Source organism: Brachionichthys hirsutus, chromosome 8 (assembly GCF_040956055.1).
Source record: "Brachionichthys hirsutus isolate HB-005 chromosome 8, CSIRO-AGI_Bhir_v1, whole genome shotgun sequence".
In the NCBI taxonomy this organism is placed as follows: domain Eukaryota; kingdom Metazoa; phylum Chordata; class Actinopteri; order Lophiiformes; family Brachionichthyidae; genus Brachionichthys; species Brachionichthys hirsutus.
Genome location: NC_090904.1, coordinates 7871979 through 7883461, shown reverse-complemented (window position 1 = coordinate 7883461; position 11483 = coordinate 7871979). Strand labels below are relative to the sequence as shown.

Genomic DNA, 11483 nt, shown 5'->3' with positions numbered 1-11483 from the left:
GACGGATACAGAAGCAAATACTGACCCCCGGGGCCGGGGGGGGGGGTCCCCATCAATTTGTGGATTCCACTGCAGCGAGTACAAAATCTCACGCTGGGAAAAAGTGTAGGCTTGTATTCTGAATCAGTCCGATTGAAAGAAATGTAAATGAATGGACACAAAGCAGAGCCTTAAAGTTAAGAGCCTTGCTCAATGGCACATCTGCAACATCCAGGAGGCGGACCTTTAACCTCTCCGGCTGCCACTTTGATCTGATCTGTGCTGGTTTTCCAGCAGCCGCCCTCGGAGGTGCTTAAATAAATGCTTATAAGTGCTAGTTTATATATATTAGTCTGTAAATGCACAATAAGCTACAAGACGTTTCCTTCAAATGACTTCTTAATTCTGAGAATTGTTTTTAATTTTTATTCAATTGTAACAATATATATTCATTTCCAAATGCCTTCTTTTGTATTTAAACCCAAATAAATATTTGTAAATGATCAATTAAAGCCTTTCCAATGCCTTACTATTCACGGCACATCGGAAACGTACAAGTTTTAGCTTTCTATGTTCAGAAGACTTCATTTAAATTTGACATCAAACTGTATTTTGCCATTAATAATCAATAACACGCCGGCCCTTCGTCTTAACAGGACTTCTGTCGTGGTTTTACTTCTTTTCTTCCACCCTGGATTAACTTCCTCGTCCTCTCCTCCCCCTCAGCTGGACAAGAGTGAGGTGGCAACTCTGGGAGTGCCGTCCACCGCCAGCCACGGGGGGTCTGACGGTAACATCAGTGCAGACGGAGCGGCGGCGGCGGCGGCTGCAGCACCCGGGCTCGTGGTCGGGGCCGCTGAGTGCTCGGGGGCCGGCGAGCCGCAGAGGACTCGCGCTGCCCTCGAGCACTTGCAGCAGAAGATCCTGAAGGTCACGGAGCAGATTCGCGTGGAGCAGGAGGCCCGCGACGACAACGTGGCCGAGTACCTGAAGCTGGCCCACAACGCAGACAAGCAGCAGGCGACCCGGATCAAGCAGGTGTTTGAGAAGAAGAACCAGAAGTCGGCGCAGACCATCGCACACCTGCACAAGAAACTAGAGCACTATCACAGGAAGCTAAAGGAGATCGAACAGGTACGATCGCCTCTTTCCTTCCCTTGAGATCCTCCACTCCTCCGCTGCCTCATTTCTCTTCTCTCTCTCGCTAGAATGGACCGGCCCGGCAGCCCAAAGACGTCCTGCGGGACATGCAGCAGGGATTGAAGGACGTAGGCGCCAACGTCCGTGCTGGGATCAGTGGTTTCGGAGGTGGCGTGGTGGAAGGAGTCAAAGGCGGCGTGTCGGCGCTCACTCACACAGCCGTGGTCTCCAAGCCGAGAGAGTTCGCCAGTCTCATCAGGAACAAGTTTGGCAGCGCGGATAACATTGCTCATTTGAAGGACACGCTTGAGGACGGCGTTGGGGCCCACCATGATGACGCGCCCACACCCCGAGCCCTGAGTGGAAGCGCCACGCTGGTCTCCAGCCCAAAGTACGGCAGCTACGACGAGTGCTCCAGCGCCTCTTCGGGCTCCGGGGCGGGCAGCAATTCCGGTGGGGTTGGGGGAGGAGGGGGGTTGTTGGGTCCAGTGATGGGAAGTCCCAGACTGGACGGGCACCACCACCACCACCATCATCACACGCACGGCTCTTGGGACGCTCTACTTGAGAGTCTGCAGGAGATCAAAGCCGGCCAAGCACACACGGAGGACGCCATCGAGGACATGAAGGGACAGCTGCAGAGCGACTACTCCTACATGACTCAGTGCCTGCAGGAGGAGCGATACAGGTACCAAGCAAAAGTCCGGGTTACTGAGATAGAATCCATCCATCTTCAACCGGGACACGGAGGCAACAGTCTCAGCAGGAGGTTCCAGACTCTTCCGTAAAGGGGGGGGGGGGGGTCCCCTGGGGAGGCATCACCAATCACACGATTTAGAGTCAGTAATTCTTTATTGCATTTTATGAGGTGGGAGGAAGTTCAAGAACCCGGAAAGAACCCAAGCAGAAATGGGGAGAACATCCACACTCCATACAGAAAAAGCCTGGGGGCATTAGGAAGATTTGAACCCAGGACCTTCTTTGCTGTGAGGGAGTCTAATTAATCCCATTAAAATGTTTTAATCTGATTCTCAAAAAAAAAAAAAGAGAAATGACCAGAGTGTCATCTTTCAAGTTTTATTCCTCATTCTTACAGAAGTAAAACCGCAATGAGTCCAAATATATAGTGTGATTTGAAAGAAAATAAAAAAACACTAAATAAGGCACTTTTTTTTTTTGTCTGTAGTTGTTTTTCAGTAAAACATGAATTTTTCAGACTTCTTTTAGAAACACAACACACATCTGGTTGGTTACAGCAGCGAGACAGAGGGATCAAGTTAAAGAAATATTTTCACTATATGAATAACATCAATACAAGGAACTACAGGTTGAATAGAACAGAGAGGATACTGGAACAAAGAGAACTGGAGTGTTTTTGTTTCTTCCTCTCCGTTCAGGTACGAGCGCCTTGAGGAGCAGCTCAACGACTTAACGGAGCTGCACCAGAACGAGATGACTAATCTCAAACAGGAACTCGCCAGCATGGAGGAGAAAGTCGCCTACCAGTCCTACGAGAGAGCGAGGGACATTCAGGTAAGAAATATTGTCCTTTCAGATTCATGATTCTACTAGCTCAGCTACGTTTCGGTGCCGGTTTACATGTAAACCTCGCAGATCCTGATTATGGTTCATATCTGGATCCGAATCCGCATGGCAGTTGCCTGTTCCAGGCTTTATCCTTATTGTCCTAAGATAATCACCTACGCCGAGGTGGAGGTTGTGTAATCGCTGGTGCTTGTCTGTCCGTCTGTCTGTCTGTCTGACTTTTAGCAAGATAACTCAAAACGTTCTGATTCTGAACGGATCTTGATGGAATTTACAGGACATGTTTGGAATGTCACCAGGAACAGATGATGATTACATTTCGGTGATGACCCAGAAGAGATCCTGGATTATGAATCAGTTTGAATTTATTTACAAAACATTGCAGTTAATGGAGCGTCAAAACATTTTTCCTCAATATTTCGGTTGATTATTGACCAGTGCATGGAATTTGACACAGTCATGTAGGGAGGGGGGGAGGGGGAGGACACTTCTATCTATTAAAATGCTCTTCTGTGGCCCAAAGACAATCCTACCACAAAATTTCATCAAAATCCAAAGACGTTTTGGTGTACCTTGCACAAAACAAACAAACAAGCAAACCTGTGCAACCTCCTCCAGCTCTTGTTAATGGTGGCGCAGAGGGACGGATCCAGAGAACGCTCATGAAATAACCAGTGCTGCACTAAAGAGTTCCCATCATTCACTCTAGTGAATGGATGAAGTCAGGCTCTAACGTTCTGACTCTGGGTTCTAACGTAGGAGGCGGTGGAGTCGTGCCTGACCCGCATCACCAAGCTGGAGCTGCAGCAGCAGCAGCAGCAGGTCGTCCAGCTGGAGGGAGTGGAGAACGCCAACGCTCGAGCTCTGCTGGGAAAGCTCATCAACGTCATCCTGGCGCTCATGGCCGTGCTGCTGGTCTTCGTCTCCACCTTGGCCAACTTCATCACCCCACTGATGAAGACGCGGGCCCGGGTGGCGGCCACCACCCTGCTGACCCTGTTCCTGTTCGTCCTGTGGAAGCAGTGGGACTACGTGGAGCCGTGGCTGCCGCCCAGCTGAACCTCCGAATCAGGGACACCTGCAAACAGCCAAGGGGGGGGGGGGGCAATACGCGGTGTGTTTAGATGAGAAGCAGGTGGAGTCGTCTCCTTGCATTGCATTGCTGTCACCAAACAAACAAATCTTTGGGATCATGATTTTCTAAGTATTTATGATACCCGAGAGCCGCCGACAATAACTTTAAGGCCCTGTCACCTTCACGCTGACACTGCGCCTGAGAGGAGGAATGTCATGTGCTCCACGCATGCATTCATCTGAGCACTGAACTTTTCCTTAATGACAACATGAATCTTTGATAACTGCCCTTTTTGTTGTCAGACATGTCCTATCTGAAGATTTGTTTCACATCCTGTTGTGTGTATTGGGGTGGCGGTGCGATGCATTCATTGCTTTTCTGTAAGAAAAAAAAAAAAAATCATCATGAGAATCCAACGATATAAATTCTGTTCTGTCCAGAGACGTCCGTTCAGAACCACGAGACGTTGCAGAGCCGTTAGCTGGCATGACAAATTGTAAAGTTTCTATCCAGTTTGCAAAAAGTAATTATTGCCGTTTACTAAATAAGAAATACATTATTTCCTATATTAGGCTGGCTTTATCTGTTGCTTGAAATGTTCTTAGCTGTGTGAGAGGACAGCGCCTATCATCAGTTCTATTGATCTTGTTTCCAAAGCTCCATAAATCAATTTTAGTCGTCAATAAGATAAACTTTTACTCGTCCATCCACCTTCCACCGCTTATCGTGGGGACGGGCCACCCCAGACACCTCCTCCAGCTCTCCCGGGGGGGGGGTCCCAGGCCGGCTGAGAGACACGGTCTCTGCAGCATTGGTCTTCCCCAGGGCCTCCTCCCAGTGGGACATGCCTGGAACACCTCCCCAGGTAGGCGTCCATTTGATCTTCAGTCCAGGAAGTTTGCTGCTTCAGATTTTTTTTTTTTTTCTTTCTTTACATCTATTGCATCAGCATCATCTGATCCAGATTATTCTAGATCGCAAACCTTAAAGAAGCAGAACTAAAAGCTATTTCTGTGGGATTAATTCATTACTACTTTTACAGACACGGATCTCTCCCTTAGCATTGGGAGAAGAGAAGACGCATACGAACGCTCCTGAAAGCTCCACCTTTTAAGGCATTTGAAAACTATGACTGAAAAATGACTACAACTCAAAAAGGTTTTCAAATTGTCTTTTTTAATAATTACCGTCAGGCAAAACCCATGTGACCAATTACATTTATGACAGGTATTCTTACAGTACAAGACGTAACTCAAGGAGATCAGAGCCAGAGGCATGGCCACACCCGACCACTAAAAAGAGTAAGACATTCATCGTCATTAGATTGTTCCGACTGTTACCGAGTTCACAAATGTATTTTGCATTTGACTCATATCAAACACAGTTTTTTTTCTTTATTAACTAGCAAACTCTAAAGACCTTGATAGAAACAGCAGAGTAGAAAAAAAACAAAAAAACATTGTATAACAAGCAGAATTCCTGATTTTATCTTAATTTCCTGTCAAGATGAACAATATATTGCTTTCAGGTGCTGAACTAATAACGGTACCCCAAGTCTCAGAAACACATTCTTTAGTATCGTAGTCTGCCCATTCATGTCCTGCAGAAAAGCAGAATCTCTTTAGCCGGGCTCAGAGTAGTCTAACCGTGGGGGGGGGAGGCTGTCACTTAAAGACAACAGAGCGAAAAGATGAACAATCACAGGACCAACAGGATCAGCCCCTTCTCAAAAGTGCAGCTTTCCATCAGTCATCAAAGTATCTGAGAGTCAAACTCGTTGCTTCTCTTCACGGAGGTGAAACATAGAATGGCTACAAAACAAACAGGAGCGACTCTTCTTCACCGCATCCAGTCAGTACAGTACAGGAGAGGAGAGGACATGAGGAGCTACACACACAGGGGTGACTATTAAAAAGCCTCCAGAAGTGACAGTTCCCAGTTCTTAAAGCGCTTAACAAGAGGCCACAGAGAGTCTGGACTTTACGACGGACAAACGACCAGCGGAACATGATGGCGAAACCATCTTGGAGAGTTTAATGACAATCACGGCATCAAATGGTGAATATTAAAAGCTCATGAAGACCGCCGTCTCAGGGGGACGCCTGATCGGTCCCAGGCTCACACATGAGAAAAATATTGGACAAACTTGGTGTTCGACGAGACGGAGTCGAATCTACAGCCACAGTCCTCAGGCCATTTACCAGCATGTCGGTCTCACAGGTTCAGAAACCAGTGGGCTTGTTTGGGAAAACATTTTGTTGTTGTTGTTGTTGAAAGGTTCTATAGATGAGATTTTCCACCCACTTTTTTTTTTTTTTTTGCATCGTCACAAACTTTACATGTAACGGGGTTATTCTACATTTGCTTGAAATCCTGCCGGCGTTAGCGACATAAAACAAATCAAACGCACCCCGGGCAGCTCGAGTTAAATGGTTTGTATTCTGTGAAAATGTCTGCCTTTCTTTAAAGGTCAGTAAACAGTTTCACAGATATGAACTCAGATAATGGCCGGAACAATGATCCGGCCAAGTCTTTCTCTGCTCAGGATTCCAGTAACACCATTAATAGTTACTCTTTACAGAGCAAAAAGTGGCTAAAAGTTCATAATCTCAAATATAGAACCCCGAAAATCATACAATCCAAAGACAGGAACATTTGAAATGCAATGAAACTATTTTCCTTGGCATCACTGGTGTGCATATCTAATAATCTGATGATCTTTTCCGCAGCAAACCGTTGACAGTGATTGTTTTAATGACAACGTCTCTCCTAAATGCAGCTTCTTGTCGCTGCGCGGGTCGACGCCACAGCGAGCGGTGCCTAGCCAGACCTCTGGGTATAAAAGAGAATATAGGCCTGAGTGTTACACAGTTCCTCCACACTGCACACTTTCATCTCAGAGTCGTTACAGTGGACCCAGAAACCTGAAAGGAAAGGCGAAAGGAAACGCATTATGCAGCAGAACAACGGGACTTTGATTGGCGGACCAGCTGGAACGTCTTCCTCACCTCCTTCTGTGTTGTAGCAGTACGCGGTGTAGTGCCCTGAGCCAAAGCCTTTACCGTGATGCATAACCACAGCAGACAGATCGTAGGTGTAGCCCCCTCTGTGGACAGAGTGGCCCGAGTCTGGGCAGCAGTATGGCTTGATGTTCAGAACTTGGTCAAAGGCCACGTGGACGCCGATTTTCTCCCTATGGTTCCGGCCCGACCACCTGCCGTACAGCAGGAACTAGTTAGCATCAAAAAGAATTCACAAGCATGGAGGTACACTCTCCCGTACTTAAGCGCTCAGAGTTAATCCACGAAAACAAAGCCGGCTTCTCGAGCGCTTATAAATATTTTCATCGTGTAACGTAATCGATCGGAAAGGAAACTCGCCTGAAGCGTTTGAGGTGCAGCCGAAGGACCTGAGGTAAACGGTAGATCAGAAGCTGCTTCCGCGCTTCCGACAGGACTAAGGGCTTGTGGGATGACTTCCGTCTTTTTTCTGTGAAAAGAGTGAAGCAAAGAAAAGGCAGATGTCGGGCTTTTTTTTTTTGGTGCAGAGAAGACAAGGTTTTGCAAAAAGATGAAACATTTTATGTGGCTTCCATCGAGGAATCTAATTTCTGAGTCACTATCTCCATCCAAGGAGTCAGCGCCGGGCTGAGGTTCCTGCCTCAGGCCGGAATCGACTTCTTCTCAGTCAGAACTGAACAAACTAATCCAACTGCAGCGTAGCGACGATCATTTCTACCATGAAAACTACGCCAAAACTCTCCTGGAAAGTTCAAAAGAATTGTGGTAAATTGTCTAAATCTATTTATTACGTCTCCTTCGGGCTGACGTTTTTTCCCTGAAGGATGTGGAATCATTATTAAGTAAAGCCTTTGTCAGAAACACATTTCCATCTGTATTTAAGGCCAGGATCGGATCTGAAAATGTTCATTCCAGTGCGACCGGAGACCAGAAATGTGCTTCTCCGTGCCGTGTTGTCCGTAACGCCGTACTAACTGTTGCAGTGGTTGCAGGCGTAAATGCTGCCTTCCAGAGCCTCCATCTCTGTAAACTTGGACAGCATCTCGGTGAGGGTGCAGCTCCGCTGGTAAGCCGCGGAGCCAGAGCCTTTGCCTCTGCTGTGGTATCGCTCTGGAAACTCCAACGACAAATCCCAGAATGGCTCAACCGTGTTTGACTTGTGCTCACAAGATAGGCACGTCACCTGCAAAACACGCAACAGCACGAAAGCCGATGAGGAAAAAAAAACCAGCAGGCAAGTCTTAGTCTCTGGGAACGTGTAAAACACGCGACTGGCATGCAAAGGAATTACTTGTTAGAAAACATCCAGGCATCAGCACATTTTAAAACAGATGATTATTGTGATGTAGAGATCGACACATTATCGTTAAATCACATCGGTGCGGCTTTACGTCATGGGTGAAGCATTCTGAACACCTCTGGGACATTTTGGAAGTCTATAAGCGAATCTCTTTTATAAAAAAAGGAGTCGAGAGTTAGGCTCTCCTTACTTGGTCTCCACTCTTTTTCTATCAAGGATTTGAAGATAGGTTTAGGACAGGTAAGAGGGATAGAGCAGAAGAATATTTTTGCACAACTATTTCATGAGCTAGGTCAGGCATGGGCAAACTACGGCCCGTTGGGCTTTTTGATCCGGCCCACCGAACTTGTCCGAATTATATCATTCAATTAAATGTTATAATTAAACCCCATTTTTTTGACCTTTTCCCTGTAATGCTGCCTGTAAAAGGCCAAATCCTTTCATTAAACGGCTTTTACACGTCATTTATATTAGTCCTCACAAACAATCCAGCCATCTGTTCCTGGCACGGCCCCTCTGGCAAATTTTAGAACCCGTTGTGGCCCGCGAGTCAAAAGGTTTGCCCACCCCTGAGCCAGGTGCTCAGCAGGAAGGCACGTCTGCATCGTGGAGGCGCAAACAGACTCACCTGGCTGAGTAGCTGCCCATGAAAGATGGTGTTGAGAACCTTCAGCACTTGCTTTGACAGCTTCCTCTTTGTGATGGGGATAACTATCCTGCGTTTGGAACCCTCCGTGTCCAGCTCCTGCTGCACTTTGTCCAGCAGCTCGCACAAGAACTCCTGGGCGTCCTGCTGGTCGTACCCACGGAACGCTGGGATGAGGTTCCACACAGAGTGCAGCATGGCGAACGGAGAGACCAAAGACCAACGGCCTGACCACATGACCCTGAAAAGTGTATGCAACTCATGGCACAGAGACATCTGCTGGCGGGTGGAGCAGCGCGTTTCCTTGGGCTGCACCAGCTCTGCCGCTCGCGGGGAAGGCACGGCACTCTCTTTTTTGCCCATCGGCAAATTCCAGCCATCCGTCTTCCCCACGCGTCCGAGAGGGCTTCCTGACAGCGCGGTGTTACCGAGGCCGACCACTCCTCCCGCCACGCCCTTCATCCCCTGTGAGTGATTGGTCTTAGCCAGCAGCTCCTCGGTCTCACACAGGTCCAAAGTCAGAAAGCATTCCCTGAATTTCTGCAAATGACTCAGCACTTGCAATATTGAGTTCATGTAGCACGTGTTCCCCAAGTTGCGCAGCCCAGTGACGCCTGGAGCAAGTCTCCGGCGGGTCGCTGAGTGCGCAGAGTAATATCGCCTCAGTTTAGCAGCTCTGCCATTCCGCGAAGCCCTTCGGGACAGGGTGAGAAGGGAAGGCTTCTTTGGGGAAGGAGGTAGGCGTTCTGGAGGGTCACGAAATTTGCAAGGAATGAGTGCGATGGTTGAACGTGGTGCCTGAGTGAGAAGCCGGGCACTCTTTCTGGGAGGGACGTTGCCGAGCTCCTCCATCAGTCTCCTCTTCACGTCTTTTTTTTGCCTTCTAGCTGCCTCGAGTTTCTCTTTCTGCTCATTCTGCACCTCCTGATGTTTGCCGATCCACGTCTGAAGCGCCCTCCAGAGCAGCGCTTTCCTCCTGTGGCGCGAGGCAAGTTGCATGGCGGGCTGCGGCCCACCTTCCCCGACCCAGGGGATGGACTCTCTCCCGGTAGAGGAGCGTAGTGAGCGCCTACCAGGAGCGCGGACGGTAGAGAGGGCCCCTCTGAGGAGTTTCAGATCCCCTTCAGCATTATCATTGAGCACATAGTCTCCACAGGCAAAACAGAAGACGTCCAGCTCGCGCACCTCCATAGCCAGCGGGTGGTGCGACTGCTGGAAGTGTTTGAGCGAGTGCTCCTCCATGAAACGTCCACAGGCCACATGGGAGCATTTGAGGCAGGCCCACACCGAATCGGTGGTACTGCAGTCGACACAGTGCCATTTTTGCGGGTTGAGGATGGAATGGTCGTGGCCCAACCGAAGGCGTCCCACGTGCTTACAACGATCCATCGCTCCTGGTGCACATGTGGCCTCAGCGATAGGACACGCGTCCCGGAGCCGAGCTGCAACTCATTCTGCAGGAACAGTAAAAAAAAGCATCTGATCATAAAAGGACTGATATACAAACGCTGTGCTTAGAATGGTGTCTGCTAGTATTCAACTTCAGATGACAGACATGTTGAAGGGTATACTTACTATAACAGGTATTGTACTTGATACATCACAACATCAGCAAGCTCAGGTCGATCACCCATATCCGCCGTCACCACCAGCAGCAACACGAACGTTCTGAGAAACAAGATGAATAATAATCACCCACTGCATCAGGACTCTTTGTTATTTACACAACAACGGTGGCTTTCACTCGTGGATTTTCAGTTTTAGATTTCGATAATGCATCAAGGCCGGCGAAGAAAGACAACGTGAAAATAAAATGTCTGTAAACGATGCAAATAAGAAAGATTGCTGAAAAAAAACCAGCTATAAGAAAAATTGAGAATACAAGAACTGAATTTGACGAGCAAAACAAATACGTCACAGTTTGATGGTGAATTTCTCCTTTGATTCTAAATATACAAAAACAGGACGTGTAAAACTCAAACCGATGAACGCAAACAAATCCTTTCCTTCCACAGTTTACTCAAAGTACATTATTACACGTTAGTACACCATTTATGCTGCAGAACTATCATCATGAACATTAACTGGACATTTAAAGCTTTAAATGTCCAAACGTAAAGGAAACGCTGACATGGAGAATGTCTCTATCTAAACGATAAAACGCTCTCCTTACACCCTTTGTCTTCCTTTCTGTAAATCACCCACTTGTGTAAAAAAAAAAAAAGGAAAAAAAAGAAAAACTATATTTTATGAAAAGCCCTCATTTACATTCCAAGTTGGTGCAACTGGTTATAAATCAGCTGCAGACAGCTGCGCTATTAGAAGCATCTATTAAACCGGATGGAACGGCGCTAATTCACATGTGCTACAAATAAACATGAAGTATTTGTGCTTTATTTCAAAGTATGCTCGCCTTTGGAGTACACTGGCTCGCCCTTAACGCCGTGCTACATGCTACACACCGCGATCACCCACCGTCAGCCCAGAACAAAGAACGGTCGGGGCAGCCCCACTCTCCGGGAACATCCACCAACTTTGTTGAATGGCAGCCCTTTTTTTTTTTTTTTCCCCGCAAGCACAAAGTTAGCTAACGCCGCTACACGCTAGCCACGGCGGCGACGCCGACCATTAGCCTCGCCGCGCCTTTTGTCGCCTTTGCTGAATCATTTTGTGCGTTGTTAAACACCAGACTATTCGCTGCCATGCTGGGCTCTTAGCTCTCCGTAGCAGCAAGCGGGTAAGCTACATGGCTAACCCGCACCCGCATGGCTAACCGTG

The 11483-nt window shown here is 47.8% G+C and overlaps 2 protein-coding genes across 2 annotated transcripts; one reads left to right on the top strand and one right to left on the bottom strand.

Annotated features, from left to right (window-relative positions):
• The first annotated feature begins 500 nt into the window (after window positions 1–500).
• tmcc2 (transmembrane and coiled-coil domain family 2) lies at window positions 501–3723 on the top strand. The gene is made up of 5 exons (XM_068742088.1): window positions 501–530; window positions 706–1113; window positions 1188–1807; window positions 2517–2652; window positions 3424–3723. Exons 1-5 carry the CDS (start codon window positions 501–503, stop codon window positions 3721–3723), a joined length of 1494 nt encoding a protein of 497 aa, XP_068598189.1.
• Window positions 3724–6459: 2736 nt separating this feature from the next.
• usp49 (ubiquitin specific peptidase 49) lies at window positions 6460–10094 on the bottom strand. The gene is made up of 6 exons (XM_068742180.1): window positions 9497–10094; window positions 8688–9451; window positions 7735–7942; window positions 7120–7228; window positions 6748–6953; window positions 6460–6663 (listed from the first exon to the last, which is right to left on the bottom strand). Exons 1-6 carry the CDS (start codon window positions 10092–10094, stop codon window positions 6560–6562), a joined length of 1989 nt encoding a protein of 662 aa, XP_068598281.1. The 3' UTR covers window positions 6460–6559.
• Between the last annotated feature and the right edge of the window lie 1389 nt (window positions 10095–11483).